Below are 25,836 nucleotides of genomic sequence, written 5' to 3'. Positions count from 1 at the left end.
CTATTGCTCCAAATCCTGCTAGTTTCTCCACTATAGCATATCTGGCAAATACAACTAGATAGCAAAAACATAAATTGGGCCAAATTGGAAGTTTATATGAATTGGGCTGACCGGTCCAGGCCATTTTAAAAACCAGTTTACAACTAGACCGAATTTTAGGTTCAGTTTATGAACCGTTTAAGTAAAAATCGGTTCGATTTTTACTTAACCGAATTCGGTTCGGTTCAAATATAGGATAAATTCGGTCTAGTTATAAACCGGTTTAAGTAAAAAATCAGTTTGGTTTTTTACTTAAACCAAACCTTACCGCTTTATTTGGCAAAGAGCAAGAGCAAGAAGATTACTTTCACATAATGAACTTTATAAATCCAGACCAGATCCTTGAAACTTCTCTCGAGTAATGTCATCAAGTCGGTCTTTCATTTCAGGTGTTAAGCAGTTCTTCCAGTCCCCAACATTGCCAAGTCTGAAATATGTCTTGTAAGCTAATCCATCCCAAGGGTCTATCCCTGATTTGTTGACTTCCAAATTCTTCAGCCTTTCCAAGCTGCACCTCCATAATATCTCATCTACCTCTTCTTCATTAACAAAAGGCTTTCCAAGGTATGAAGCTAATTTCTTGACTTGTCCTCTTGTGTCTTTCTTCATCTCTTCATATTTCAAGAAGAGAATCTTCTCAGGTCTCTTTAGACTCTCATTCCAGTACCCTAAAACATGATCATGGAAAGGCCCGAAAGTATGAACCCCTTTGCAAAAGCTGTCGAAGGTGTCGCCTATAGAGTGTGGCTCTTGCCCTGCTGCTGCATTTGCGTTCATCAAGTGCCATAAGGAGACGAATGCGTCCTTTGGGTCTCGCGCAATATACACAATCTTGCAGCCGGATTTTTGGATGGTTTCTGGGAGTATTGAGTATGGCAAGTGAGTTCGGAATAGCCTTGGAGAGAGCATACCTGAAAGATCAGGATTTGGGTTTCCACTGTAAATTTTAATTTCCAAAGATGGCATCAAGGCGTTGGGGTGGTTTGTGACTAAAGGGTCATCTTCTTCTTCTCCTCCTCCAGTAGGATTGATGATGGATGGTATAAGAGCCTTGAGCCAAGTGGTGCCCGTCTTTGGACAAGAAGCAAGAATAATATCATCATCACGTGCCTTGAAGTGTGACCTTGCAGCCATGGCAGCTTCAAGATGAGGTGGGTAATACCAGAAACCTTCCCACTGATAATGCTCAAACATTCTCCAACATATCGCTCTTGGAAGTTCATCAAATAATACAGAAGAAGAAGAGGAAGAAGATTTCAGCGTACTAGAGGTTTCCATTGGAAGAGAATATGGATTGGAATTGGAGTCTTTCTCTTTTAGGTTTTAAAGGAATCACTGGCCAGTGGCCACCGCATTGAACGGCATTCTCTCGCTATTTACTTTGCATTACAGCTGGATTCCAGGACTTTGTCTCTGACTGCAACAAAATATAAGCAAAGCTGTTCATATATTAATTATATAGACTTCGAAACTTGAAAGATTGAATTGAGAGGTTGTCCTAATTATATATATATATATTTTTTTAGAAAGGTTAGTGCTACAAAAACTCTTTGTACGAAATGACGTGGCAAGTCTAGACACATAACTTGCCCCGTCATCACTTTCCACATCACTATTTTATTAAATATTTAATAATTATTAATTATATTAATTAAAATATTTCAGTTTTCGCCAGCCGCCAAGCCACCCGAGGCCAAAGTGCGGCCAACCACCGATCCCTTGTCTTCCTCTTCTTGAAATTTTAGTTTTTTCTTCTGTTCTCTTTTTTTCTTACTGTCAATAAAAAATACATTATAAAACATAATTAATTACAAGCCTTCCATCTTCAAATTCACCTAATCCAGTTTCTTAAGAAAAATTAATAATAAACTGAAGAAATAAAAAATTGAGCCAAACACCAGATCTGGGCCGTGAAGACTCTTATTTCTGAATTTTTTTTTTTTTCCTTGGAAAGACTTCTTATATTAGTATCGTAACTTCCTCCATCTTTCAAGCTAAGCAATCACGTTGAGTTAACAATTCAAGAATAAAATAAAGTGAACAAATTTCTTATTGCCATTAGAGTACTAAAAGTTGACAAGCAAATTAATTGCTCCAACAGTCGAGAGATACGAGAAAGAGGAACCACGTCATGCCGTGATGGGCAAAGCCCAGAATATCGGACTGGGATAATCATCTGCCCAAGTTTTTAGACCGTAGACTTATTGAATATGTGAGCTCTCAGCCTCAAAAATTCCAAATCATGGCTTGATTAGTCAATAACATAAGAACAAAACTTTAACAGTACTGTACATTCCACATCACGGCTTTCTTATTCTTGAGTTACATGCATTACAATTAGCAGAAAAGTATTATTCATGATAGAAAAGTTAATCTGTTAATTGAAAATTCTGCAGCTTGTATATAATATGTTGAAGTAATGATTACGAGGAATACAAGTTAAATAGGTACAAGAGGCTAACATGATAAGCGTCGGTCTATACACAAAGTTAAATCACCAAAAGGATAAGTGTCAGTCCAGACAAAAAGCTAATCACCAAAATACACAAAGCTAATCACCAAGAAAAAGTAAAAAAATACCTTATTTATAATATTATCTAATATTCCCCCGCAATTGAAGCAAGAGATCACGAAGCTGCAATTGGAAACAGAACAACTAAAAACGCTGACGAGAAAGGCCCTTAGTGAAAAGATCAATAAGTTGAGAGGCCGTGGGAACATGCCAAAGATGAAGAGCACCTCGTGCAATAAGCTCAAGAATAAAGTGGAGGTCAATGTCAATATGTCAAGTACGAGCATGAAAGACTGAATTCGTGGCCATGTGGAGAGCGGACTGATTGTCACAAAGCAATAACAGAGAAGAAGTCAAAGGTAGGCCAAGGTCTCGAAGATAGGGGTGAAAAAAAATAGAAAACCGAACCGAACCAAAAAATCAGACCGAGACCAAACAAAAAATTAGGTTTTTCTATGAATTCGCTTTGATTTCGGTTTAGAATAATGGGTAAACCAAACATTCGGTTTGATTTTGGTTTTTTAAATAAAATAAACCGGTTAACCAAAACAGGATATGAAACCGATTTTTTCAAAAAAAAAATTATTTCCTTTCATTAAATCCCTCTCTCTCTCGGTTTCTCCATATTTTATTTTATTAAATACCACTCTCTCTTTCTCGATTTCTCCACCTTTTTCTCTTATTAAATGCCTTTCTTTCTTTCCCACGATTTCTTCGTTTTCTCTTTTATTAAATGCCTCTCTCTTTCTTTCTCGATCTCTTCAATCTTCATCTTTCACTTCCATTAAATACCTCCCTTTCTCCTTCCCATTTTTAAACTCTCTTTTATTAAATTCCTCTCTCTCTCCCTCTCTCTCACTCTCTCTGCAAATATGCATCCACCATTTCTCTATCTTTTCCTTCTCTACAACTTCAGTTTCAACTTTCAATGTTCCTTACTCCACATGATAAAACTTCATCATCAAAACCATAAGCCTATATACTTTATGATTTTCTTTACCACCAGCGGTTGTTTTTTTGTTTGAATTTTCAGCTGTCTCGATTGCCATATATAGTGGAAGGCTTACAGCTTTTGGAAGCTAAAAACTTACAAGGATGTTGACTTGCCATTAAACATCAAAGAGACAGTTTCCATCAGCTTCTCCCGCTCAGCTCTAATTTTCATGTCACAAACTGAGCCGCTTACTTTTGGCCCCTTACTCTTCCATTCCTGAATTCTGGCATCGAGCTCTGTTTGGTTACGTGAACATGTGTGTACTATTGCTCCAAATCCTGCTAGTTCTTCCACTATAGCATATCTGGCAAATATCAACTAGATAGCAAAAACATAAATTGGGCCAAATTGGAAGGTTATATTGAATTGGGCTGACCGGTCCAGGCCATTTTAAAAAACCAGTTTACAACTAGACCGAATTTTAGGTTCAGTTATGAACCGGTTTAAGTAAAAAATCGGTTCGATTTTTTACTTAAACCGGAATTCGGTTCGGTTCAAATATAGGATAAATTCGGTCTAGTTATAAACCGGTTTAAGTAAAAAATCAGTTTGGTTTTTTACTTAAACCGGAATTCGGTTCGGTTCAAATATAGGATAAATCGGTTTGGTTAACCGGTTTTTTCCACCCCTACCCGGAGAAGAAAACAAAACCACTGCACATTAGCAGTAACATGACCAAGAGCACAATACTCAAATTCGGCACTAGAGCGAGAAACAATAGTTTGCTTCTTGGTAGTCCAAGAGACGACATTCCGACCAAGGAACGCACAGCCACTAGTAACAGAGCGTCAAGTAGACACATCAGTGGCCCAGTCAAAATCAGAATATGCCAAGAGATGAAAGTCAGAGGCACAATAAAAAGTGAGACTACGAGTGAGAGTACCTTTGATGTACCTGAAAATCCGTTTAAGGGCACGCAGATCATAGTGAGTGGGAGTAGAAAATCGCTGAGCAACCTAATTTACAGCAAAAACAATATTAGGCCAAGTGAGAGTAAGGTACTGTAGACCCCCAACCATACTCCTATACAAAGAAACATCAAAGAGGAGCTCCTCATCAATAGGAAACACTAATTTAGATGGACTAATAGGCATAACAAACGAGGCACAAGTGTAAAATCCCCCTCCAGTTAGGTATCATCTGAATATCCCTCAATGAGAATTCTGAGAATACATGTCTGGAGAACAAGTTGTATTTAGAAAAATCTGTGTAAGGATAGTAATAATAATATCCAAAACATGCATATAAAATGTCACGTAGGATCCAAACTTATAATTTACAAACTTTAAGAAATTAAACAATCAAAACATATTTATAGGGTGGAAGCTTCCAAAGGTATTTCATAAATATTTATCATTTACATTATTTACATCAAGATAAAAACATTAAGATGACAATAAATCATCTCCCCTCATGTGTAGTCCTACTGTCTCTAGCATCCCTCGCTTCTAGTCTACCTGCAAAACAATCAACAATGAAAGGGTGAGCGCTGATCGCTCAGTAAGGAATGATCTGTTTCATTCTAAATGTACTATTTGATCTTTATTTAAACATATTTATTAACATATCACTTATCTTTTACATCTAGGGATACTTCCCCTTTTATTACTAATTCATATGCTTTTCATCATTTTATCCTACGGCTATATAAACATCAATGTGTACACATACAAATAAGTATGTAAACATAGTACACACACATCACATATCATGACATAACATCTAAAATCATCTAACATGAGTATAAATCATCTCATGATGTAAATAACATCATAACTCATGTAATGCAACTAAATGCATATGAAACATTTAACGTCTAGCCGATCGGACCTTTCTTAGCATCTTAAGCACTTCATATCATCTAGCCTCAAATTTCATCTAGAGCTCATATCATCGGGAGGCGTGCTTACGCGTTATTTAGCATCTAAAGCATATATTCATCTTTCCTCAACCGGTATACGAGGATATGCTTACGCGTTTTCCATCGTGTCTATATGCATCTCTATCATGTCTATTTGCATCTCTAACATCTTATGGCATGTAAATACATATTTTGGTGAGCTTAATACTTTTAATTCATCTATGGATTATCAACCCATTTACATTACCTCTTGCTCACATACATCATCTTAACACATGTATTACATTGCATCTTCATGCCATTTCATAACATTAATCATGCATTGACATCATGACCATGTATATCTTTCAAAGATCATCTAACTAATGGGTAAACATTAGTACATGGCATAATTACAATAATACATTAATAATCAATTCATAATCATAAGAATTGATTATGTTAAATCTTAAACTTTAATAACCAGTTTATGCTTCAGGCCATTTTCCATCCTTTTCTCAAACGAATTGGCTCTTGGCATAAACATAAAAGTTATAGGTCTGTGTCTTAGCTTTCTAATGCTTCAAGAATCATCTCATTTCGATTTTTATAACTCAAGTTATGGTCGAAATACAGAAGCAGGGTTAACAAAACCCCTAAGCCCATTAAATCCGAATTTTCATATTAACTATGCCACATCAATTCCTATTGACATTAACCAATAGGTTAACTTGTGGATCAAATAAACCTCCCCTTAATAGTCTTTAACATCTTAAAGGAAGTGTAAAATCTCATTCCCATAATCATCCATTATTGCTATAACATTGTAAGCTAATGCAAACAACACATCAACACTTCTAATAGCAACCATTCAACACCATGTGGCCTCCAATACTACAATTTTTGCCACAATCAGTATCCACACTTCATTTTCTTCAATCAAACATAACAACTCATAAAACATAAAGAGCAATAACTTCATGTATAATGAATTCAAGGCAATAAGTAGAATAAATGAGTTCAACTACACTTGCCATCAACTAATTCTATGCCTTAAAGCCTTAATTTAAGGTTTCATAAAAATCTACAAACCCTAGCATAAACCCTAAAGTCATGGGAGGTTCTTCCTTACCTTTTTAAAGACTTCCTCCAACAAATCCTTTGCCTTTGACTTCTTTTACACCTTAATCCTACATATATAACATTATACCTCAACATCTACCTCAAATCTTCAAATCACATCAAAACTAAAGTTTTTAATCCTTACCTTAAACCCTTCAAATTGAAGATCCAAGGCTCCTATCTTGTTCTCCTTGAAAAATTATGCAAAACTCCTTGAAAACCTAGAGAAAGAAAGCTTGTTTCATGGAAGATTTGAGAGAAAATGGAAGAAATGTTGAAGAAAGGCTCTCTCCTTTGGCTTGAACGAATTTCATCTCATTTATAGGAAAATATTTCATTTATTTTCCAAAATTATGCAATTGGCCCAATTATTTTAATTGTATAACTCATAAGTCCTTAATTCTTCATATAAGGGCATTTTGGTCATTTCACACTAGACATAATTATTACTTAATTAATGCCATTAAATGCAATGAAGCCTACTCATCCTTGACTTTTTCAATGCTTATCCATAGGCAAAATAACCATTTTGCCCCTAAGCCTCTTTATGGATAATTGATTCATACCGTTCCAAATGAATTGACTATTTTGCCCTTAGTTAGATTTTATGCTTTTTAACATAAAATAAACATTTAAAGGACTATTTTGAGTTAGGAACATACCTTTGACATCTTGGGTATTACATTTCCTCCCCCCTTACAATAATTTCGTCCTCGAAATTATAGAAACAGCTCCGGGTATCGACTTCTCATATCTTGCTCCATTTCCCAAGTAGCTTCTTCTATCTTGTGATTCCTCCAAAGTACTTTAACTAGTGGAATTTGCTTGTTTCTGAGCTCTTTTACCTTTCTGTCAAGGATTTGAACTGGGCGTTCCTCATAAGCCAAATTATCCTGTAATTCCACTTCCTCCATCTGAAGCACATGTGAAGGATCACTAACATACTTACGCAACAAAGAGACATGGAAAACATTATGGACTCTTTCCATGCTCATTGGCAGCGCAAGTCTATAAGCTACTTTGCCTACCCTTTCCAATACTTCAAAGGGTCCAATGTAACGTGGAGCGAGCTTGCCTTTCTTTCCAAATCTCAAAATATGTTTATAGGGCGCAACTTTTACAAAAACTTTGTCGCCCACTTGGAATTCCACTTCTTTTCTTTTTAGGTCGGCATAGCTCTTTTGTCGATCTTGAGCTTGCTTCATTCTTTCTCTAATAAGCTTAACATCTTCAATCATTTTCTGGGTCATCTCTGGTCCAACTGCTTGAATCAAGGAGTCTTTTTCTCCAATATCATCCCAATACAAAGGGGATCTGCACCTTCTTCCATATAATGCTTCATATGGGGCCATCTGGATAGTGGATTGGTAGCTGTTGTTATAGGCAAATTCTATTAGTGGAAGTACATCACTCCATTTTGCCTTGTGATCCATACAACAAGCTCTCAGCATGTCTTCAATCACCTGGTTGGTCCTTTCAGTTTGACCATCAGTTTGAGGATGATAAGCCGTACTGAAGGCTAACTTTGTACCCAATGCTCTCTGCATTCCAACCCAGAAAGCTGATATGAACCTGGTATCTCTGTCTGATACGATCGTCTTGGGTACTCCATGTAATCTCACAATCTCTTTGACATATAATTGCCCCAATCGAAATGCATCTATCTTATCCGTCATAGGTAGAAAATGAGCTGTCTTGGTCAATCTATCAACCACCACCCAGATTGCATTATATCCTTGCTGAACTTTAGGAAGTCCCACAATGAAGTCCATTGAGATATCCTCCCATTTCCATTTAGGAATCTCTAAGGGTTGGAGTAATCCTGATGGTCTCTGATGCTCTGCCTTTACTTGTTGACATGTTAAACATCTGGCAACATAATCGGCAATGTCGTTTTTCATACCTGACCACCAATAACTTTTCTTCACATCTTGATACATTTTTACACTCCCAGGGTGGGCTGTATAAAGTGTATTGTGTGCCTCACTAAGGATTTTATTCCTTAGTTCATCATCTTGAGGTACACATATTCTATCTCTAAACATCAGTGCCCCATTGACTATTTTAAAGTCTGTCTCTTTACCCTCTATTATCCGTTGGCAGATTATCTTGCAGGTATCATCTTTACCCTGTTTCATCTTGATCTCCTCCACCAAAGTGGGTTTGATCTCCATTTGGGCCAATCCTCCTTTGATCACAATTTCAATTCCTTCTTGGAGGATCTCCTGCTGTAATTGTCCCTGTACAGTGATTTGAGATAAAGAGACTTTTCTACTAAGGGCATCTGCTACTGCATTAGCTTTCCCTGGATGGTATCTGATGTCACAGTCATAGTCTGTCACCAATTCTAACCATCTCCTCTGTCTCATATTCAACTCTTTCTGAGTGAAGAAATACTTCAAACTCTTATGGTCAGTGTATATGTTGCATTTCACTCCATACAAGTAGTGTCGCCATATCTTCAAAGCAAAAACCACTGCTGCTAATTCCAAGTCATGGGTAGGATATCTGCTCTCATAGTCTTTCAATTGTCTAGAGGCATAAGCAATGACTTTCCCTTGCTGCATCAACACTGCTCCTAAACCATTGTGGGAGGCATCAACGTAAATATCATAATCAATGCCTTCTTCTGGCAATGTAAGAATTGGAGCTGTAGTTAATCTTTTCTTCAACTCCTGAAAGCTTTGCTCGCATGCCTCAGTCCATTCAAATGGTACTTCTTTCTTGGTGAGAGTTGTAAGTGGTCTGGCTATCTTTGCAAAGCCTTCCACGAACTTCCTATAGTACCCTGCTAAGCCCAGAAAACTTCTAACCTCTTTCACTGTCTTTGGCCTCTGCCACTCGAGCACCGCTTCTACTTTACTAGGATCCACTGATACACCGTCTTTAGAGATCACATGACCCAAAAAGGTAACCCGATCCAACCAAAACTCACATTTTGAAAATTTGGCATACAGCTGTTTCTCTCGCAATCTTTGTAACACAAATCTCAAGTGCCCGGCATGTTCTTCTAAAGTCTTGGAATAAACTAGGATATCATCAATAAACACCACTATGAACTTGTCAAGGACATCATGAAAAACTCTGTTCATCAAGTCCATAAAAATTGCAGGTGCATTAGTCAATCCGAATGGCATCACAACAAATTCATAATGCCCATACCTTGTTCGGAAAGCCGTTTTCGGTATATCTTCCTTAGCCACTCTAACCTGATGGTATCCTGACCTTAGATCAATTTTTGAAAACACTGAGGCACCTTTTAATTGGTCAAACAAATCATCTATCCTCGGCAATGGGTACTTATTCTTTACGGTTACTTTATTCAGTTCACGGTAATCTATACACATCCTCATAGACCCATCCTTCTTTTTCACAAATAGAATTGGAGCACCCCATGGGGAATGACTCGGCCTGATAAAGCCCTTGTCTAACAACTCTTGTAACTGCTTCTTCAATTCTTGGAGCTCAGCTGGGGCCATGCGATAAGGAGCCTTAGAAATGGGTGCTATACCGGGGGCTAGTTCTATACTAAACTCCACTTCCCTCTCTGGAGGTAAACCTGGCAATTCATCTGGAAACACGTCAATAAATTCATTTACCACAGGTACCTCATGTACACTTGAGCTCGAACTCTCCCCCTTATTTACTACATGTGCAATGTACCCAGAACACCCCTTTTTCAACATCTTTCTAGCTTTTGCTGCACTAATCATCATGCTAGTTGGGTGTCCTTCTCCAAAAATGAAGTTATCCCCATAGTCTAGATTAAACTTGACTTTTTTCCTGCGACAGTCTATCTCTGCTCCATATCTACTAAGAAAGTCCATCCCAAGAATGATGTCAAAGTCTGGCATATTGAAGACAATCAAATCTACCATCATTTTTCGGCCTTTAATAGTCACTAACTCCCCCATTAAGACTTCATTGGTCACTACACCCTCACCATCAGGCAATTCAATCCTAATGGCTTGTTCTACTCTAATAGGCATTAACCCTAATCTCTTAATCATACCATAGGAGATGAATGAATGAGTAGCACCAGAATCAATCAAGGCATACAAGGGAGTATCATGGAATAATAACTGACCAGTGACTGCTGAAGGGCTGGCATCTGCCTGCATCTGGGCCACATTATATACCCTGGCTGTCGTGCCTCCAACTGCAGGTACTGAAGTTGCAGAACCAATGGGACAATCTCTAGCAATATGACCTGGCTGGCGGCACCTGAAACAAACATTGGTCCCCACTAGACATTCACCCCGGTGTCTTCTCTGACATTTCTTACAGTAACTGACCCCACCTTTCCTTTGTTGGCCCTTTTTCTTCATGTCTTTCCTGTTGGCTTTAGGTAGGACTCCTTTCTTGCCTTTACCCTTATCGTCTTTGCCAACAACTTGTTCTGCACTACTAGGTTGGCCAAGCTGGAGAGGACTACTTGCCACTGTTGGGGAAAGAGCTAATCTGGTCTCCTTCTGTAAGTACACCTCTGCTCTGATGGCTCTGGCGAGTGCTTCACTATATGTTTGGGAGGGCTGATGACCTGACATAACATCTCTAGCAATAGTGGGATGAAGTCCCCCCACAAATCTCTCCAATCGGGTCTGTGGTGTACTGACCAGTGTGGGTGCAAACTTAGCCAAGGAGTTGAACTTGATTGAATACTCTTTGACCGTCATATTTCCTTGTTGCAGACTAATAAATTCTTGTAGTTTTGAGGATATCATGTCTGCTGTCCGGTACTGCTCCTCAAACAATTCCTTGAACCCTGACCAAGTGAGAGCGGTGGTATCTTGAGTCTGCTCCATAAGCTCCCACCATGTCATAGCATCTCCTCTCAACAAGTACGTAGCATACCGGATCTTTTCTTGATCTGTCATAGGAAATAGAGCAGTAGCTTTCTCCACCAACTTGATCCATTGTTCGGCTACTACTGGATCATTAGTGCCACAAAATTCTGGAGGCTGATGTTTACTTGAGAGGCCATAAATTGGTTCAATCTGCTTTGGGACAACCATTGCTTCTGGAGTACTTGTCCCTGCTGCTTGACTTGGTACCACATTGGTTGTCACTGTTGTTACCGGAGCACTTGTACTTTCCGGCGGGGTTCTCCTTAAAGCTCTATTAACAGCCTCTTGAATCATACGCTCCAATGTTGCAACATCTAAACCCGGAGTGCTTGAAGTAGCAGCTGCTGGGTTAGGAGCTTCAGGTGCAGTTGGAACATCTTGTGCATTTGAAGCATCACTGCGACCTGGATCTGTTCTCCTGGTTTTCCTCATATTTATTCCCTATCACAGTCACACATATAACGTTAATCATCTAATCAATCCTTACATAAAATTAGGTAAACATACTTACAGCGATCGGACAACTTGAGCAGCGGAACTTTACATGAGGGATACTGTCATCAACTCTCATAAATGCCTGACTCCGAATAGAAAACATCTTAAAACACCCCTTTTTAAAGTAAAAAAAAAAATACTTGCTCTGATACCAAATGTAAAACCCCCCTCCAGTCAGGTATCCTCTGAATATCCCTCAATGAGAATCCCGAGGATACATGTCTGGAGAACGAGTTGTATTTAGAAAAAATCTGTATAAGGATAATAATAATAATATCCAAAACATGCATATAAAATGTCACGCAGGATCCAAACTTATAATTTACAAACTTTAAGAAATTACACAATCAAAACATATTTATAGGGTGGAAGCTTCCAAAGGTATTTCACAAATATTTATCATTTACATTATTTATATCAAGATAAAAACATCGAGATGACAATAAATCATCTCCCCTCACGTGTAGTCCCGCTGTCTCTAGCATCCCTCGCTTCTAGTCTACCTGCAAAGCAATCAACAATGAAAGGGTGAGCGCTAATCGCTCAGTAAGGAATGATCCGTTTCATTCTGAATGTACTATTTGATCTTTATTTAAACATATTTATTAACACATCACTTATCTTTTACATCTAGGGATACTTCCCCTTTTATTACTAATTCATATGCTTTTCATCATTTTATCCCATGGCTATATAAACATCAATGTGTACACATACAAATAAGTATGTAAACATAGTACACACACATCACATGTCATGACATAACATCTAAAATCATCTAACATGAGTATAAATCATCTCATGATGTAAATAACATCATAACTCATGTAATGCAACTAAATGCATATGAAACATTTAACGTCTAGCCGATCGGACCTTTCTTAGCATCTTAAGCACTTCATATCATCTAGCCTCAAATTTCATCTAGAGCTCATATCATCGGGAGGCGTGCTTACGCGTTATTTAGCATCTAAAGCATATATTCATCTTTCCTCAACCGGTATACGAGGATATGCTTACGCGTTTTCCATCATGTCTATATGCATCTCTATCATGTCTATTTGCATCTCTAACATCTTATGGCATGTAAATACATATTTTGGTGAGCTTAATACTTTTAATTCATCTATGGATTATCAATCCATTTACATTACCTCTTGCTCACATACATCATCTTAAAACATGTATTACATTGCATCTTCATGCCATTTCATAACATTAATCATGCATTGACATCATGACCATGTATATCTTTCAAAGATCATCTAACTAATGGGTAAACATTAGTACATGGCATAATTACAATAATACATTAATAATCAATTCATAATCATAAGAATTGATTATGTTAAATCTTAAACTTTAATAACCAGTTTATGCTTCAGGCCATTTTCCATCCTTTTCTCAAACGAATTGGCTCTTGGCATAAACATAAAAGTTATAGGTCTGTGTCTTAGCTTTCTAATGCTTCAAGAATCATCTCATTTCGATTTTTATAACTCAAGTTATGGTCGAAATACAGAAGCAGGGTTAACAAAACCCCTAAGCCCATTAAATCCGAATTTTCATATTAACTATGCCACATCAATTCCTATTAACATTAACCAATAGGTTAACTTGTGGATCAAATAAACCTCCCCTTAATAGTCTTTAACATCTTAAAGGAAGTGTAAAATCTCATTCCCATAATCATCCATTATTGCTATAACATTGTAAGCTAATGCAAACAACACCTCAACACTTCTAATAGCAACCATTCAACACCATGTGGCCTCCCATACTACAAGTTTTGCCACAATCAGCATCCACACTTCATTTTCTTCAATCAAACATAACAACTCATAAAACATAAATAGCCATAACTTCATGTATAATGAATTCAAAGCAATACGTAGAATAAATGAGTTCAACTAACACTTGCCATCAACTAATTCTATGCCTTAAAGCCTTAATTTAAGGTTTCATAAAAATCTACAAACCCTAACATAAACCCTAAAGTCATGGGAGATTCTTTCTTACCTTTTTAAAGACTTCCTCCAACAAATCATTTGCCTTTGACTTCTTTTACACCTTAATCCTACATATATAACATTATACCTCAACATCTAGCTCAAATCTTCAAATCACATCAAAACTAAAGTTTTTAATCCTTGCCTTAAATCCTTCAAGTTGAAGATCCAAGGCTCCTATCTTGTTCTTCTTGAAAAATTAAACAAAACTCCTTTTAAACTTAGAGAAAGAAAGCTTGTTTCATGGAAGATTTGAGAGAAAATGGAAGAAATGTTGAAGAAAGGCTCTCCCCCTTGGCTTGAACGAATTTCATCCCATTTATAGGAAAATATTTCATTTATTTTCCAAAATTATACAATTGGCCCAATTATTTTAATTGTATAACTCATAAGTCCTTAATTCTTCATATAAGGGCATTTTGGTCATTTCACACTAGACATATTTATTACTTAATTAATGCCATTAAATGCAATGAAGCCTACTCATCCTTGACTTTTTCAATGCTTATCTATAGGCAAAATAACCATTTTGCCCCTAAGCTTTTATATGGATAATTGATTCATACCGTTGCAAATGAATTGACTATTTTGCCCTTTGTTAGATTTTATGCTTTTTAACATAAAATTAACATCTAAAGGACTATTTTGAGTTAGAAACATACCTTTGACATCTTGGTTATTACAACAAGACTCAAGCTAAAAGCGGCGAAGGAAATCCACTATATACCGGCTTTGCGAGAGATATAGCATGTGCAGTTCTCGAGTAACCTCTAGACCTAAAAAGAAACCAAGAGAACCCAAATCACGACAGGGGGTGGAACATAGGTCAGTGGCAAAATCAGCAAGATCCGAGGACGACGACCCAATGAGAACCAAATCATCCACATAAACCAACTGAGTAACCATGGAGGAAGAGGAGCGGTGGATGAAAAGCAAGGAGTCCAACCTACTATTAATAAAACCACAATCCAGGAGAAAAGAGTGGAGGTGATGGTACCATGTCGGTGGAGCCAGTAGTGGATCTAGAAATTTCTGTTAGGGTGGGCCAAAATAAAAACTAATTGCACATTAATATTTTTATCTATTAATATTTTTGTTAGGGTGGGCCAAAATCTAGAAATTACACATATTAGTATTTAAAAAAAATTGAGAGTGCTAGGCTGGATCGGCCCTTGCGTGGAGCCTGCTTAAGACCATAAAGGGCCTTAGTAAGGTGACAAACATGTGATGGCTGACAAGGATCTGTAAACCCTGGAGGCTACCCCATAAACCCTTCCTCAGTCAAGAAACCTTGAAGAAAGGCATTCTTGACATTAAGTTGACGCAGAGGCCAATCAAACATTGTGGCAAGAGCAAGGATCATCCTAAAGGTAGTGGACTTGATCAGGACTAAAAGTGTCATCAAAATCGACCCCAGGTTGTTGATGAAATTCCTTAGGCACAAGACGAGCCTTGTAACAATCAACAGAGCCATCAGCACATCGTTTGACCTTATACACCCAACAACACCAACAATATTCTGTGTAAAAGAGATTGGAACAAGAACCCATGTTTGGTTACAAATCAGGACAGTGTACTCCTCAATCATCGCCTGCTGCCAGTGGGGAATAGATTGTGCTTGTTTGAAAGAAGTCGGCTTGTGCAACACAAGATCAGAGGTTTTAGCAATAAGGGCTTGTGGAATCTGATGAGATGAAGAGGCCAGGAGCTTAGAGAGAAGACAAAACCGCTAACAGCGTGGCAGAGTCCCAAACTGAGCAGACATTGGAGAGTCTGGGGTCGATGTGGCAGAAACTGGAGAGGACACTAATGGAATAAGAAGCAGTTGAGGTGAGTCAAGAGTGGAGCAAACTAGAACCAAAAATGGTGGAAAATTGAGCTGTAGTAGACGACAATCACAACTACTCGAAGGCAGCTGATGACAGTGGCGAGGAGGAGGCAATAGGGGCACCAGGAAATGTATCCTCATGAAACACCACGTGGCGTGAAATATACACCCGACCAGTAGGAACATGAAGACAACGATGGCCACGATGAGAAGCATCATACCTAAGGAAAATGCATGGGAGAGACCTGGAAGCCAACTTGTGAGCAATAGTTGGAGTGAGTGAAGGAAAATAGGCACACCCGAAAGTCCGCAGGAAATTGTAGTTAGGAAGATGTGGAAGAAGAACCTCAAGAGGACACTTGTCCTTCAAGAGATGCATAAGCAACCTGTTAATAAGAAAAACAACAGTAGAAAATGCTTCCAACCAAAAGGATAGAGGCAAGTTAGCATGTAACAAAAGACAATGACCTTTTTCCACTATATCACGGTGTTTTTGCTCAAAGACACCATTTTGGGTAGGAGTGTAAGGACATGACAATTAATGAGTAATCCCATGCAAAGACAAAAAAGAACGAAATAATTTATTATCAAATTCACCACCACCATCAGAACGACAATTTTAATACGACACGACAAAAGGTTTTCTATTATTAATTTAAACTGATGAAATACAGCAATAACATCTAATTTTTTAACAAGAGGATATAACCAAGTAAAACGACTAAAATAATCAACAACAGATAAATAATAACGAAAACCTGACAATGACAGAACGGGCACAGGACCCCAAACATCAAGGTGAAGAAGTTCGAGGGGAGATCGAGCAGTGTAAGTTCATTTGGAAAAGGGTAAGTGACAACCGTTGCCAAGAGGACACAATGGACAAACAACTGATTGCTCGTGTAGACCACGAACAGGAACAAACCTAGAGGAAAGGACAGTCTTAAGGACAGATGAAGACGGATGACCAAGACGACGATGCCAAACAGTGGATGATGCACAAACAAATGAAAAAGTAACTCACTTATTGGAAAGACTTGGAGTAAAGCCAAATTATGGACGACTGGTGCCAGGCAGTTGGGTATGAGATTTTTTTGAGTAAAGATGAGATTGAGATGTTTGTCAAGGTCTCCAAAAATTTGGACTGGTTGATGGGTGGGTCTAATACTATTGAATGTTATTTCGTCTTAATTTAAGAGCTTAAAAGAGGAGACTTGACTAGCAACTCGTCTTCTCTGATTGTTCGAGGCTTCCACTGCTAGTTACGTAGTATTTGAATACATGGTTTTAACTTTTAACCCTCAATTTTTGCATCTCAATTAATCTTTCGGGACCTTAAAACTATTGATCAGGTGATGATTGGGGGTGTTCGGGCCAACTTATGTGCACCTCAACTAATTCTTTAGGACTTTGGAACTACTTACTAGATAAGAGTTCCATTGGTTATCCTTATTAAAAACCAAGAAGAGACTCAAACTCATGACCTCTTGAGTGATACACTTAAGAGTCTCTATCGAACCACTCGACTATCCAAAAGTAGTTAACACTTAAATATTATGATAGAATTCATAGTTTTAAATTAATATTTTTTTAAAATAATTCCAACTTGAATCTCTTTACCTAAATTTTTGCGGAAAATAGATCAAATTTGTTCTTTATAAATATAAACTGAAGTAAGAGAGGGGAAAAGCAAAGTAGTTTGACTAACGAGATTTAATTTCTCTCTTAGACTGTTCAAAGTTTGGCGATGCAAACACTAATTTTCAATATATAATAAAAGAGATCATAATGAAGGTAAGCAACTGACTATTAAAAAATGCTTTTTCTTATAATTTAATCATATAATTCGATAATGTTGATGCAACTTATCTAACATAATTAGTGAGTGAAAGGAATATCATACTACTGACTAGTATGACTACAAAAATTCCAAGATGAAGTGACACAAGATGAGGCCGTGAAATTTCGCCCCACTTACATGTAGACAGAAGACTTAATCAACCGGCTGTGACTCAGTCACTCTAATGAAGTTTTTGCTGAATTTCTTATTCTGTCATACCTCTTTGTGTTTTTCTGTATAAACAGTTATAGAGATGCCATTTGAAGCAGGGTTCACCCATTTGCTATTAATTTTCTAGCTTGTTTAGCCCTTATTAATTTTCTTAGTGTCTATCTAATTCCCTCTCCAATGGCATCCTCTACTCCATTGAATATTCCTGCTTCTGCTATGAAATTTTTACAAATATAACATTATTTGTAAATAAACAAATGCAACTGAAATTTTTACAAAATGAAATATATGGTATCAGATTTTTTTCCCCATATCTTTAACAATCTAGAATCTGAACTAAATACATGACGAGGAAATATAAACTTTGTGGTGGAAAATGAAACACAACTATGGAACATATGATGAAATGAAGTCATGTGACCCGACCTTGAGTGGGATTCACTATTCTGCACGATCTCCCCCTCGACCTGGTGGGGGAAAAGAAAAACATTTGAAAACGAGGGGTGAGCTAGAAATGCTCAGTGAGTGGGGAATAGGTTAGTATGCTATATAACATTTCAATATACAATAAAACATTCATGCTTATAAATTTTCATTTCCATCATTTTATAATATAAGCCATCTTTCATAACAAATGTTGAAGTCTCTCATTTCAAAACTTCTTTCTGAAAACTATTATGGTAAACAAATCAATACTCATGTTTATCTAAAAATATATTTTCTCAAAATATTTCATATACAGATAACATTTGCATTTATAAATTTCCATTTCAAATAAATGATAGATATATATAGATTATTGATATATATATATATTATAATATATATATATATATATATATAATATATAGATATATTAATATATATATATATAGATATCTCTAAATCATTTCTCAATCACATGTGAAAACTCTCACCCAACTAGTACCCAGGGGTAAATCTGTCCAACCTGGCAAGATCTAACATCGCATGAGTTGAACCACTAAATCCATCCTGCTAGGCGAAATTGGTCACCGCTCAAGCCTTCGACCCAATGAGACCAAGCATCACTCGGGCCAGCACAATCATATCCTATCTAGCGATATCTGCCTCGCTCGGGCCTTGACCCACTTGGACCGACAAACCAAATCATGTGTAGCGATATCTACCTCACTCGGGCCTTTAACCCACTTGGGCCGGCAATATCAAATCTTGTGTAGCGGTATCTACCTTGCTTGCGCCTTCGACCCACTTGGGCCGATAATATCAAATTATGTGTAACGATATCTGCCTTGCTCAGGCCTTTGACCCGCTTGGGCTGACAATATCAAATCATACGCATGCGTAGAATCAAATCAATATCATGAGAAGGATGGGTACTATGTAGGGTGGTTTGAAAACCACTAACATCTCATACTTATTCTCAAAACATTTTTCTCATAAACATATAATAAATTTCATAACACCTCATGTAACGGGTAAAAATATAAAATGCTAGTTCTCAAATATTTTCAAATCTAACAATTTCAACCCATTTTCACTTCTTTTCAAACTATTGCCCAAAAGCATCAAAACTCCATCTATCTCATGTCAATCAACAATTTCCAACAATAACATTGCAATAAAGCTCATTTATATAAAGAAATCAAACATATTAGGCAATTTAAAACAATAAATAAGTATAAATAAGCATTTAAATATAACTTTTTTAAAATGAACGTTAAAGGTTTACATTTTTCCACCCACATTTTGGAGCTTGACCTTTCAGCCGAAAAAATGATTAAAATCCTCTAACAATGCCCTTGCTTGCCTCCCTATATACAAAATCCAAAAAAATCCTCCATACATAAGTCTCTCAAGGTAACACTTTAATATTAAAATCATTGGACACTTCACACTCCAAAAGATTAACATAACTTATTCTTTAACAAAACTGTCTCATAACCGAACATCGGTCGGTCTCGGATTTTTCATAAAAATTTCATTAATCAATTCAAGCCATAATTTTAATTGGGCATTCTAGAGACACATAAGTTGTTCCCATAATTTTCTCAAGTCATTCTAGAATCAATAACTATTAAAACACAATTTTCTTTCAACTCATTCTAGAATCAATAACTATTAAAACACAATTTTCTTCCAACTCATTCAAATCTGCTAACTGTTTCTAGAATAGAGGTTTCTGACTTGTAAAATTCGTAACAATTTATCCTATGATCGAACTTCATAAAACTCTCCAGAATTAAACTAGACACATATAGGATTCACTAGAATTTAAAATCACTCAATTTGGACAAGAATAGATAATAAAATCATTTTCCAAAAATACATGTTCTGCAGAAAATGAAAATTCCAGAATTCATAAGGCAAGTTCAAAAATCCATATAAAACTCAATCCTTCGAGTTTTTGGGTGACATAAATTTCTAAACACCCCTTAAGAAGTCTACAACAACATATCTGAAATTCAGCTTAAAAGAAAAAAACTAAAATACAAACAATTTTCAAAATTCCAAATGGTCAGTTTTTACACAGTGAACCCTTATATCAAAGTCACATCTTTAACCAAATTATGTTTTCAAAACACATATGTTTTCCATCATGTAACAGTATTAAACTCAATCTTCCAATATCTCATGTTATTACACTCAATTATAATCACCATAAATCTGATGAACTAAAACTCATCTAAGAGGGAAATTTTAAGCTTTACTCACCTCCCATATGCTTGATCTTCCTCCACTCTCCGATCACCGGAGTTTTGCTCGCCGGCGGCCACTTTTCTAGTCACCTCTACCACCTTCTTCTCTCCTCTCTCTCTTTATTCTCAGTTTCATCTTTCTCTCCCTTCTTTCTTTTCTTCTTCCTCTCTCTCTTTTCTCTCTCTCCTTTTTCTTCTCTCCTTTTCCTCTCTCTTTTTCCTCTGTTTTCCTTCTTCTTCTCCGTTTTTCTTCTCTTTGAATGGTCACTGTTCATCAAAATATCTGAAAATGTTCTTTTAGCCTCCACTTGTTTCGGCTATATACTCTAGGGGTGTTCAAAAAAATGTAAAAACCGAACCGAAAAACCGGTTAACCGAAAAAACGTTTCAATTACAGTTTGAAAAATTAAAAAAACCGAATTTCTGATTCGGGGAAAAAAAAAGCGGTTAATCGAAACCGGTTTTTTGAACCGATTTTACAAATATATATATATATATTAAATAAAAAATAATAATATAATATATTATATATTAAATAAATGAATGATAATATTTTTAATGTATTGTTAGTAGTAGTCAATGGATATGTACGAATGTTTAATTTTTATTTGGATATGTATTATATATATTTACAATTTAATTTAGGAAAAAATAAAAAAATAAGTTTTATAAAAAAAGGGAAAACCGGTTCAAAACTGGTTAACCGGTTTTTCAGTTAACTGAAAAACCAGTTTTTCCTCCAAACCGGTTTGGTTTCGGTTCGGAAATTTTTCCAAACCAAAAAACTGGTTCGGTTCAAAAAAGCGGTTAACCGGTTCGGTTAATCACTTTTGAACACCCCTAAATTTAAATTCTTACACTTTACCCTCAGAATCATAAAATAAAATTTAATAAAATTCCATACAAAAAAGTATGGGGTATTGCACTCAGACTGTATTGTTTTTAGGCGAAATTCATCGTGAGAATCAATTAGATTGGAAAAGATTTATGTGAGTCTTTATCCATGATTATTGTAGCATTAGCCCTGTTATGAGAGACAATGCAGTAAGAGGTTAGGAGTGTTTGGCCAACTGTTACAGTATTTATTGCTGAGCTTTTTGTTTTCAAACTTCATATCACAATCAAATAATTTATGAGCTTTTTTTTTTTTTTTTCCGTTATGAGAGATGAGCAAACTTTATTGGTAAACATCAACTTCACATCACAGTGATTATCAACAGAACTGCAATCTCAGCAGGTAGCAGCCCTTTATTATCAAGCAAACCATGATAAGGAACATCTTATTAATACATATCACAATCAACTACTATATGACTTCTTATTACTTGTATCTTACTGCAGACTTAACTGTTATTCCCGAACTTTACTTGAAGATTTTTCACCACATTTGGATCCAGCTGGAATGCCCTGGCCAGAATGAAAGGATTAATGGGTGGATTCGATCCGAAGACTGCATCGGCTACTATAATGATACCAGGGTTCTGGCTTTCAAAATAAGCAAAGCCGACTGCATTAGTTTTGCCTAAGTTCACTTGGAAGTAAATTAATCCTTGTGGGAAGACAAATATGTCCCCCTTGTTGAGGACTTTTGTGAAGAGTTTATATTCTGGGAGCGATGTGACAAATCCAGCTAAAAGAGTGCCCTCCAGGACTAGAAAGAGTTCTGATGCTCGAGGGTGAAGGTGTGGTGGGTTTTCGCCACCATTTGGTGCATAATCAATTCGATTTAAAGCTACGCTAAGAGTGTTGAGTCCTGGGAATTGCTCAACATTTACAGGGGTGACTGTTGTACCAACTGGATCGTTTATGGGTCTTGGAATGTTAAGCCCTTGAAAGATGAAGTCATCTGCAGTTACAAGCCTTGGGTCCTTGCAGAACTTCCCATTCACAAACACTAGATGAAAAAAAACAAAAAAAAAACAAAAAAAAAAACTAGTCAAAATAATGTGTCAAATAGCAGAAACGTTTATGATTAATTGTTAAAGAAATTAAGATCATACACACCGCCATTCCCGGTGTTGTTGATTGCTACACAGAAATCCTGAAGAGGGCCAGGGTCTGAGGCAAAGGCCAGTGGTGAAGCCGAAGCTAAGAGAACAAAAGCTACAAGTAAATGAACAGTTTTCATGGTTATTGTGTAGGCTGGTTTAATTCATTTGAATGTGCTACTGCATTGGTTGGATTATGTGTGAGATGCCTGGTGAGTCTTTCCCTTCAAAGCTACAAGCAATTGATGATTAATTCTTCGACCAGCAGCTCCTTTTTTAATTGTTGTTTAATTAGTATGCTTAAGTTTAGTACATTTTTTCACGTGGAATTGACCATTGAATTTTCGTATCTCACATGGGCTGAAAGTGCACGAAGATAAAACATGAATTTATCTAAACATGAAAGAGTAGCAAGCTATCTAGCTGTGTGGAAATAGACCTCAGAAACAAATAATAAAAGAGGGAAGTTACACCAAAAACAGGTGAGTGTTTCATATTTATTCAACGAAAACGATGGATTTCAAATTCTGAGTGAATTTTGGCCTCTAAACCTCGAAGTTTCTAATATAATTCTTATCTTTGTTTATATATTAACATAACTTCTAGGAGGGTTTATATTTTCGTATACGCTATTTGGGCTCAAGATTGATGCGAGTGATTTATTTTGTATAAGTTAGCTAATGCATGTAAGTTAATTTCCTATTAGTTGTTTCTGATTGAATTACTAATTCAATTTATCTCTCTATAGTTGTCACTGGAAGCTAATTTGTGCTTTAGCCTTTACTTCTTTTGGTATAATCATTTTCACTTTTATTGCAAATTTGCAATTGAAATAACAAACTACAATTAATTAATAGGAAGTAGAATAAATATTTGTAGAACCAATGTATAACAGGTATTTTGCATAAGAATTTCATTATGATCTTTTAAATGAATATGCTCAACCGGTGGTTTTGTCAAATTGATTTGTAATATTTTTGGTTTTCAAATTTCATTATTACTCTGTTAAATGAGTTCCTATTCTCAACTGCACCACCGCAGTCTATCCTCTTCCACTAGCACTCGCAACCGCACTGCCACCATTCATAAGGCACTACCAAAGTGCGGCCAACCACCAATCCCTTGCCTCCCACTACACTACCAGCCACACCACATGTGGCCATGGTTTCGCCAGCCGCCAAGCCACCCGATATTCCACATCACGGCTTTCTTATTCTTGAGTTACATGCATTACAATTAGCAGAAAAGTATTATTCATGATAGAAAAGTTAATCTGTTAATTGAAAATTCTGCAGCTTGTATATAATATGTTCAAGTAATGATTACAAAGAAATACAAGTTAAATAGGCACAAGAGGCTAACATGATAAGCTTCAATCTATACACAAAGTTAATCACCAAAAGGATAAGTGTCAGTCTATACACGAAGCTAATCACCAAGGAAAAGTACTAAAATACTCTATCTATAATATTATCTAATATTAATCTGATAAATAATGTAATCCAGTCACTTTAATTCAGATATTATTCATTCTGCTTGTAATCAACTCAATTTCCTCTTTAAATATGATTAAACTTTAGCAGCAGAGAGCCAAAAATGATAAATCTTTTTGACCCTTATGCTTTGTTGTACAGAATGGTTTTTCTTTGAAAATATGATGTATTGAATCATGTGTCTTTTGTAGTCTTTGGTTCCTGTCTTTCTGAGTGGATTTTTCATTATTGGCTTCTTCTTAATGTTAGGTTCATGTTTAATGCCCTTAGGAAAAGTTTTGAGTAATGACAGAAGCTCTTTTTGTTTGTAGTTCATTCTGTTAAGATCTGAAATGTTTCTAATCAAGTAAAGCAATGATTTCTATAACATCATATTCCACTGCAACACATCGTTTCATATAGCTATTTTATAATAGACCATTTTCTTGCTTTCCTGGAAGCCAATTATAGCCGCAACCCTCGGAATTTCTCAGAGAGTTTTCCGGTGGTTTCAACATATCTTCGCCGCGGCGAAGATGCTTCTTCGCCCCGGCGAAGCTCGGCATACAACACTTCTTCCATTTTTAACCCATTTCAAGGCTATTAATCCACACAACACTCATACTAATGTCAATCAAACAATATTAAAAAAAAAACCAACTCGATTAAGGGCGAAAGAGGAAACAATAACAACGTACCTCAAGCGGGGCGTTACAGAACTTGCCTGTAGCAAGCACCCATGTGTTACACCAGGTTGTCACCAAACAACCTTGATAAGTGAGATCAGTCACTGCCTTTCGACAGGGTCGTTCAACACCATGATAGCCTTACCATATTATCTGTGCCCTTAATTTAGAATAATACTCGGGCTATAGACGTTTCTAGAATGACCACCATATATGCTCATAGGGTTCTCATTATCAAGATTTGAAACACTTGATACCCTCGTCACGGTTCTACCATTCTAAAGACATATATCAATGCATGCAATGATGATTTACGCGATATAGAATAAAATGCCTTTTATTGATCAATGAACATTATTACAAAGAGTCAATTCTACAATAATTAATTGGCTTTAGGTCATCTTGTAATGCCCAACATGGAGGTACATGGTTTAAATTATGTTTTACAGCCCTTAGTTAATTTTTATTAAAGTTATTTTAAGAGAATATGAGGAAAATGCCTTAAACTTGTATTAAGGGTAAAATGGTCTTTTCACTCAAAATTAGTTGAAAAAGTGGGGAGTGAAAAGAGGTAGAACTTCATAAAGAATGCAATAAAAATGAGGGCATTATGGTAATTGACTACGGGACAAGGATAAAATTTTCAAAAAAGTGTAAGGGCAAAATGGAAAAGTGAGTTTATAAAATAAGATGATAAGGGTTTGTAACCCTTATTTCCTTCATTCCACCGCCACACTACTCCCCCATTTTCTCTCAAATTTTCATTCAATCCTCAAAGGATTTTGAGGGCTTTTGAGTGATTTTTAATAGGGTTTTGATTCAAGACTTCAGAAGGTAAGAATTCATGCTCTTTATCTAAGATTTATTTGTGTAAAAGTTGAGTTCTTATAAAGTTTATGCTTAGGGTTAGAAGAAGTTTTGAATCCAACAAGAGTAGAGAGCTTAGTAGAGAAGACTCAAGCATAAGGTAAGTAAATTCCACTCAAAATCCAACTCAAATTAAAGTTTAAGAATTCAAGTGAGTAGAGATTTCTTTTAAATTTGCATATGTTATGGTTACTGAGAAATGAGATGAGATTGATGATGAATTATGCTTGTTGTTGGATATATTTGAATATGAGAAGTGTATGTGATGGTTTGATGATGGGTTGAAATTGGAAGAATTGGAGGAAATTTTGGGAGTGTGTTTGCCGTGTAGGTATGGTGATGCTACAAGAGAGATTTTCTCACATTTTTGGATGGTTGAGAAACAAATTGAATGATAATTAAATTAGGGTTTGTTTATGCACAAGTAATGTTTGATGAAATGCCTAAG

General features: G+C 36.4%; 2 protein-coding genes across 2 annotated transcripts; both read right to left on the bottom strand.

Annotated features, from left to right (window-relative positions):
* Positions 1–312: 312 nt before the first annotated feature.
* Positions 313–1,317, bottom strand: LOC116129383 (cytosolic sulfotransferase 5-like). The gene has a single exon (XM_031415130.1). It carries the CDS (start codon positions 1,315–1,317, stop codon positions 361–363), a length of 957 nt encoding a protein of 318 aa, XP_031270990.1. The 3' UTR covers positions 313–360.
* A 20,388-nt stretch (positions 1,318–21,705) lies between these two features.
* On the bottom strand, positions 21,706–22,503 carry LOC116129417 (germin-like protein subfamily 1 member 11). Its single transcript, XM_031415162.1, has 2 exons — positions 22,380–22,503; positions 21,706–22,269 (listed from the first exon to the last, which is right to left on the bottom strand). Exons 1-2 carry the CDS (start codon positions 22,501–22,503, stop codon positions 21,719–21,721), a joined length of 675 nt encoding a protein of 224 aa, XP_031271022.1. The 3' UTR covers positions 21,706–21,718.
* Between the last annotated feature and the right edge of the window lie 3,333 nt (positions 22,504–25,836).

Source organism: Pistacia vera, unplaced genomic scaffold (assembly GCF_008641045.1).
Source record: "Pistacia vera cultivar Batoury unplaced genomic scaffold, PisVer_v2 Contig211, whole genome shotgun sequence".
Classification (NCBI taxonomy): Eukaryota; Viridiplantae; Streptophyta; class Magnoliopsida; order Sapindales; family Anacardiaceae; genus Pistacia; species Pistacia vera.
This window is presented reverse-complemented; position numbering and strand designations above follow the sequence as displayed.